At 38.6% G+C, this 7,259-nt stretch overlaps 1 protein-coding gene, 1 long non-coding RNA gene and 4 other non-coding genes across 7 annotated transcripts; all 6 read right to left on the reverse strand.

Annotated features, from left to right (window-relative positions):
- Positions 1-398: 398 nt before the first annotated feature.
- On the reverse strand, positions 399-4,138 carry cb19h6orf47 (chromosome B19 C6orf47 homolog). Of its 2 annotated transcripts, XM_052584101.1 has the most exons (3): positions 3,793-4,138; positions 2,276-3,228; positions 399-1,704 (listed from the first exon to the last, which is right to left on the reverse strand). In XM_052584101.1, exon 2 carries the CDS (start codon positions 3,216-3,218, stop codon positions 2,289-2,291), a length of 930 nt encoding a protein of 309 aa, XP_052440061.1. In that variant the 5' UTR covers positions 3,219-3,228; positions 3,793-4,138; the 3' UTR covers positions 399-1,704; positions 2,276-2,288. The 2 variants fall into 2 exon arrangements, with proteins under 2 accessions (XP_052440061.1, XP_052440060.1); XM_052584100.1 differs by having other exon boundaries at positions 2,276-4,137.
- Positions 4,139-4,706: 568 nt separating this feature from the next.
- LOC127979016 (uncharacterized) lies at positions 4,707-6,934 on the reverse strand. Its single transcript, XR_008158693.1, has 8 exons — positions 6,880-6,934; positions 6,596-6,660; positions 5,995-6,061; positions 5,707-5,773; positions 5,464-5,510; positions 5,310-5,371; positions 5,070-5,138; positions 4,707-4,902 (listed from the first exon to the last, which is right to left on the reverse strand). It is a non-coding gene; the product is annotated as an uncharacterized LOC127979016 (long non-coding RNA).
- On the reverse strand, positions 5,207-5,271 carry LOC127981071 (small nucleolar RNA SNORD52). Its single transcript, XR_008160052.1, has one exon. It is a non-coding gene; the product is annotated as a small nucleolar RNA SNORD52 (small nucleolar RNA).
- LOC127981072 (small nucleolar RNA SNORD52) lies at positions 5,583-5,649 on the reverse strand. The gene has a single exon (XR_008160053.1). It is a non-coding gene; the product is annotated as a small nucleolar RNA SNORD52 (small nucleolar RNA).
- On the reverse strand, positions 5,852-5,918 carry LOC127981070 (small nucleolar RNA SNORD52). The gene has a single exon (XR_008160051.1). It is a non-coding gene; the product is annotated as a small nucleolar RNA SNORD52 (small nucleolar RNA).
- On the reverse strand, positions 6,138-6,204 carry LOC127981069 (small nucleolar RNA SNORD52). The gene has a single exon (XR_008160050.1). It is a non-coding gene; the product is annotated as a small nucleolar RNA SNORD52 (small nucleolar RNA).
- Positions 6,935-7,259: the final 325 nt, after the last annotated feature.

The raw sequence follows: 7,259 nt of genomic DNA on the forward strand, positions 1-7,259 counted from the left end.
TTTTCAGAATTTTAACATGCATTACACTACAGCATAGAAGGGAGCTGTGGAGCTTCAGTAAAATGTTTTTCAGAATTTTAACATGCATTACACTACAGCATAGAAGGGAGCTGTGGATTGAGATTTACTAAAATGTATAAAATGGAAATTTCTATAGTGACTTATTTTTCATGGTCTGCTCTGCTCTAAAATATATTATTACAACATACTGTACTATATATATATATATATAGTACAGTATGTTGTAATAATATATTAACAATAATATATATATATAACAAAAAATTTAAAACTGGAAGATAGTCGCAATTTTCGGGACCACTTGAGACTGATCCATAACAGATCAAATCTGTGTCCACATATGCCCTAATATAAACATACATACTCCAGACATGATATATGGGAAAAGAAAGTTTATTTAAGGTGTAAGGACTATTAAAGACTCAGTGTGCAGCACTTAAGAACAGCAGATGTGGATCTCACACCATAGATACATCCATCCTTGAGTTGCAATGCATTTCACTCTACAGCAGACATTTCCATTCACAGCTGTCTGGTTTCAGCAGTGGCCCGCACTTTTCAATGGTAATGAAAAACACATTTTAAAGAACCTTCCTAGGTTACACATATACTTGCATTGCTTAAGGGTTGTATGTAGTAAACCAACAATTCTAGCGCTTAAATAACGGACATGAACAACGCAGAAATTTACAAACCAGTACTACAAAGAAAAAGCCACTCACAAATAATTCATTGTTCAATAGGATCATGCATAGATAAAATGCTAGCTGTGGAAAACATTCAGGAAGAGAAAGCTATTCTTGCGAGCGAGAGACACGTTTGTGCAACAAAGCATTGGATATTAAGCGGTCAGTACGCAACTGTGCAAAATTACTTGTAGTTTCTTTACACATAATTCCCTGTGAACTGGCCGAAGTACCAGACATTGTGAGGCACAACAGATATAATCAACTGAAACAGCAATGACTGACAACACAATTAGAGTTAATGTAACGGAGTGTACATAAATATACCTCAAACACAGAGTGGTTTTAATGATGTAACCCAAAACACAAGTCAGTTTTTTATAAACGGGTTCTATGAATGAAAATAAAATGAGTACAAAACAACATAAGGTTTGCTGTATGCAAAAAGTGTCCAGTTCCTCTATAATTGCCCTCAAAAAGTACACTAAGACTGGACTAATGGAGCAAGTTAAAGATGGGCAGCTCAACCCATTAAACAGCAGAGGACACAATGCAGATATAAGCAATCCAGAGGCCACACTGAACTAGGAATAAAGTGACACATGCAGATGTGCAGTACACTCAACGTGAAGTCACAAAGCTGGTAAATCACCATATAAAAGGTAAAAGTACAAACTAGCTTTCAGAATCACACAGTATTTCCATCACCGCTGGTTTCTCAGTTCTGTACATGCTTCGTCAGGTTTGTAGATGGCAGATGTTATGGTCTAGTTTTACACGGTCACTTCTCCTGCTGGGGTGCTACATCAAAATAGTTTTGGGAAAAATTTAAATTACATTTTAAAACGAGCAAAAAATGTCCACTGGTGGAGAGAAAGAGGTGCTGGTATATTTAGGGTGCTCTTCAATCGCTCATGGGGAGCTGTTGGTGGTGGTGTTGAAGTGGTTAGATCCTCAATGAATGATTTTGGTACTGGACTATCAGCATGTCAACAACCTGTGACAGAAGCGAAGAAATTGGTTATCATTGCAATACCAGAAAAGAAAGATTTTTGTGTGTTCTACTTGGAGAAAAATAAAACATTCAAAAACTAAAAATTCTGCCAAAATTTATTCACCCTGATGTTAAACTATGCTGGAAAGAATAGTTTTAAGTTAATATTGATTCAAATGTGGGACTGTCTGTAACAAAGTTATCATAACTTCAGGGTTATGGGTAATCGATGATGTGGTAAAGATTGCAAAAAAATGATTTATTAATAATAATAATAATAAAAAAGTCACATTAAAATTAGAACAAATCAGTAAGCTTTGTGCTTAATAACTTTTGATATAAAAAGTCTGAGATTTCAAATGAAGTCAATTTAACAATTAAAATCCAACAGTAAATATTAAGTACTTCCAATTTCAGTTTTCGGCTAAATGAAAACATTAGTTTCAGTTAAAATAATAATAATTTTGGTGCATCGCTATATGGGTTAAATAGATTTCTCCAATGAAAGTCTTTTTATTTTATGACACCAGCACAAATATGAAAACCGTATCTGTGGGCAGAATCCACTACTTACCAAAAATAGACTTTCAGCTCCTTTGTTTAACTCCTCTCTTGCTTTCGTCAGCTGTCTGCTGTGGCTCATTCTGCTCCCAAATGTCGTTCTGTTCCCCCTCGCTCTCTCTGACCTCTCCGTCAGCTTTCCCATCATCCCCCTCTGCCGAAGCCTCGCTCTGGCGTACACTGACAGAGATGACCAGCGCTTGCATGATACCGTAGACCAACGCAAACAGCAGCAGGTACTCCTGTACCACCCACAGCAGTCCGGCCATCCCGACAGACGACACCAGAAACATGGCCATCCCATGGAGCCACAGCTTCAGGGCCCCCTGCACCCCCAGCACGTCCAAAATGAACTTGGTCGGAGGAGATACGGTGGTCAGGAAGCCCACCACAAACAAGTCAAAGAGGTGGCGGAGGAAATTAAAGCTAATGTCGTAGTGTTCAGGCACGATTTCCCCCGTCCACGAGCGAGAGAAGAACTGGAATGCAGATTTCTGTGGCGTGGGGGACGGAGGAGGCGTCCCATAGTCTGATTGCCCGTCGACTTCATCGCTGTCCCATGTACCTTCACTCCACCCGGCACATTTCTGCTGGCGGAGCGTGGTGGATGCTGACCACCGGGGCCAGAAAAAGTATCTGGATGGAAGCATTCGGCTCCACCAGCGCGAGGGGCTTTGGGCGGCTGCTTTCTCAATCCCAATATCAGCCCTTAGCTCTTCAACTTCCAACGGCTTGATAGTCTCCTCAGTCTCCCAGAATTCCTCAGTGATTGTCTTTTGGTCCTTTTGGGGGTTCTCGCCCCTCCAAACCCAGGCAGTAAGTCCCCATAAGCCCCATCTGCTTCTAGTCTGAATCTCCGTTGATGGGGGTTTTTTAGGTTTGGCATTATTGCCCCACGAGGAGTACAGATTCGCTGGACTGACCCACCCCCAAACTCGCCCTACAACTCCGGTCATGTCTGCACTACTACTTTATAATGCACAAAGGAGAAAATTACAATTCTATAACATTAATAAAAAGTGTCAGTGTGTGGTGGAAAGCTGATATAATTGATAACTACACATTAAAAGCTAGGTATGCCATAAAGTAAATATAGTATAGTATAAAGTACAGATAGCTCTTAAATCTAATTATATAGATATTAAAGTGTCAAAAAACGACGTTGAGTGTTGCTTTAAGACGACATGTAAAGTTTACACTGCCACAAGTGTCAGAAGGCATTTAAACAATGAGACCTCAACAGACCTGTATTAAGGCGTGTTTGTATTAGAGCAAATCAACCAGATAACAACCCAAGGCCACACCCGTGCAGATAACTAAACGATATGAAAATGTATTTAAATAAAATGATAAAAGACCACTTAAAAATATTATTGCAGCATTGGGGTAACGTTTATTTGTTTAGCTCTAAACGCTTTTTCCTCAAGCGAAACGACGTCTGTTAGCATGTCTGAACTAGCCTAACGACTCCACAACTTCACAGGTGAAACTGTGTCGATGTCGAAACACTAGCGACCGGATCAAACATACCTGCGACCTCAGAACTTTAGTTTTGTGTGACTGCAGTAAAGACATGCAGTTATATCTCCCAGACATCAGTCTCTCTGCTTCAGTTGCAAAAACATTCGAGTTCACTTATCGAAGCCAGCTTCACGTTCCTGTTCACTTGCGCCCGGCACAAACATGCTTTAACTTAAACCGTTTCAGCACATAAACAGCTCGACTCCGTGCGAAAATACAGTCCAGCTCAAGTCCAACAGACTCACGGCGATCTGACTGAGATAACCTCACGCACCTAGAATGTCATTGTGTAGAGAACGAGCTGGTTTACGTATCTAGCAAAGGGACGTCCGGCTCATTCCTGCGAACCGGTTCCTGCGAACCGGTTCATATGAAGGAACCGGTTCAACTAAACAACTCAGTGATTCTTTCGTGTGCCGTCATATTACGGTTCTTTACGAGTATTTCGATATCAGGTTTAGCCAGAAAGTTTTTAAATTGTAAGCAGAGTATGCTAATATGCCATTCCGAATTCTAAAAACCACTCTATAACCTATAGTTCGTTTAGGAAGAAAAAAACCGTTCTCGGAGCTGGAGTCAGTGGAGATTCATTTAAAAGATCCGACTCAAAAGAACGATTCGTTCATAAATCGGGCGTTGCTACGCAGATCACAACCAGTTACATGATGTCATTGCTGGCCCAGTGACCTTCGCTCTGGAGATTTGTGACCCTCTGTGTAAACTACTAAAGGCTGTTGATTTCCAAAACGTGGTTCTTTATTTGCTAAAAAACCGGTAGGCTAGCAGCAAATATGAACATGGCTAAAGTGAGTCAAGTACAGTGAAGTCAAACATAGTAGCCGCGAGCAACGGAAGGGACCCGTTTCCATAATAAAAGTCCTTCGCCATTTCTAATAGCAGAAGAAAATTCAATCTACTTTCGATACATTTTACACACAAATTCTTTTTTATTAGGAAACACAAAAGCAGTTACTTTCTCAAACTGTTCTTAGAATGATATACAAATGACAGTGAAACAAGTGTTGAAGTAATGATACACAATAGTACAAAGCTTGACATTTCAACGTTGTGCTCCAGACCGGTCACCACAACTCTTCTGACACGGCATAAACATCAGCCCTTAAAAGAAAACGAGTGAATTAGATTACAAATGGGGAAAACAAGTGAATTCATTGCCTGTATTTGTGCACCACAATAAGTTAACTTAATTGAGTTTCAGTGAAAACAACAACGCACTAATTAATACCCAACTGTAACCCAAGTTAATTTACAGGAGCTGTACTTACAGAGCGACAGGTCTGTGCATTCACAGGAATGTGCCCATCGTTGGCACATAATTCTGCCATCCATTCAACCTAAAAAAATAAAATCCAATGTTACCTAGATGTTCTTCGTAACAATACACTATTATAATCAAATGCTGTGCTCAGTAATGTGAATAACTTCATGGTGTTATCAGAAACTCTAGTCTGTTGAATCATCACTGCACATCACTGATAAAACATCTGAAATGCTGTTAGGACAACCTGATGTAGCTTCATGGGCTGGAGACAATGTCCATATCAGCTTCGAACCCTTCGCTGGAATCCTTAAAAAAAAATAAGCATTTGTGAAAAACAAATTGTTAGAAACTGTACATGGGCCACACATGCAAAGACAGAAAAAGATACAGCTTCTTACCTTGTAGTCATGAACCGTGGCGATTAACCATTCTGCTGGAATCAAACCTAAAGGTTAAAAAGTTTAGACATTTAGAGACATCCAAGCCACTACAAACCAATCTCAAGTTGTAGAGCAAGTGTTCAGTGCACTGTGAAGATCTTCACGAGTAAATCAGAGACTCTAGTCTAATGATTCATCATTACATGCAATAATAGACAAGACCAATTATTCATGGTTTCCTTGTCATAAACTAGTTCTTACCAATTGGTTGTCCGCTATTGGTTGGTTGACATCAGCTTCCTGGAAACATCTCTTCTTCCCTCCCAATCTGTAATAAAGAAAACCTTAGTTTAACATTTAGAAAAGCTCCGAATTACTTCTACTCCATCATAAGCTGTCCAGCATGTGTTCAGTGCACTGTGAAGATCTTCACGAGTAAATCAGAGACTCTAGTCTAAGGATTCATCATTACACGCAATAATGGACAATGAGATTATTCCTTTGAATGACCAATTATTCATGGTTTCCTGGTCATAAACTAGCTCTTACCCATTGGTTGTCTGCTATTGGTTGGTTGACATCAGCTACCTGGCAACATCACTTCCTCTCTCCCAATCTGTGTAAAAAACAAACCTTTAACATTTAGAAAAGGTCCAAGTCACTTTCTACTCCATCTCAAGCTGTAGAGCATGTGTTCAGTGCACTGTGAAGATCTTCACGAGTAAATCAGAGACTCTAGTCTAAGGATTCATCATTACATGCAATAATAGACAACAGGGGGTTTCAATCTTTAAGGGTCACAGGACCCCAAATGGGTTCAAAAGGGACTACTGTCCTAAAGTTTAAAAGGCAGCTATATATATATATATATATATATATATATATATATATATATATAAATATATATATATATATATATATAAATATAAATATATATATATATATATATAAATAAATGCATAAACATTTATGCTGATAAACAGAAACTGGAATCATATTGCATTTTTTGTGCAGATTTTTAAGTTTTACTCACTTTTATAGTGTTGTAAAGATAATTATTAATCAAAAGTAATTTTTTAATTTTAATTGAACATTCATCCCAGTTTGAAAACCCCTGAAGAAAATAAAACAACTGTTGTCTCAGACTTACTGGGAAACTGCCGCAGCTTCGGCACATTCTTTGAAATTTGGTCTCCCAGAGTAGTTCAAGTAGATCTGTAAAACATTTACGGTGATCTCATTAAATCATAGTCGCTCAAGCACGTTGATCTGTGAACTCAGAAAATCACGAGGGCGAGGCAACACGTGCCAGCGTCAACGCCACGTCGGCCTTTCAAACAAAATATAAACAAAACACTAAACTATGTTTTAGGATATATAATATAATAACATGAAAATAAAAATTAAATAAACGCAAAAACCATTCAGTGTTACCTGTGGCACTGCAGCGTCCCCAGAAGGGAAAAGATCGCACAGCGTGCAGGAAACGATATTTAACAGGGTCCTAATGCTGCAGGCAGGGTAGCGAAATATCTGCCTGAATGAAAATCTAAGCACACACACACACACACGAACACATTTTCTTCTTTACACTTTTTTTTAAATGACTGTATTTATGACTTAGTTTGAACTGACAGATGGGATATTTGTACAGTTAAAAAAAAAAAAACAATTATCACGCCACATAAATATTTAAGGCCAGTCATACGCGTTAAAGTTAAATGTTGTTAAATAAAGTTTGCAGGAGGAAAACAAACATAAAAATACGAAAAATAAAATATAAAAGTGTTTAAATATTGCTCTCTCTCTCTCTC

This window comes from Carassius gibelio, chromosome B19, assembly GCF_023724105.1.
Source record: "Carassius gibelio isolate Cgi1373 ecotype wild population from Czech Republic chromosome B19, carGib1.2-hapl.c, whole genome shotgun sequence".
Lineage (NCBI taxonomy): Eukaryota > Metazoa > Chordata > Actinopteri > Cypriniformes > Cyprinidae > Carassius > Carassius gibelio.

What these genes read in the sequence shown, in the direction of transcription:
- cb19h6orf47 (XM_052584101.1), bottom strand. Translation starts at nt 3,218, where the DNA reads ATGACCGGAGTTGTAGGGCGAGTTTGGGGGTGGGTCAGTCCAGCGAAT.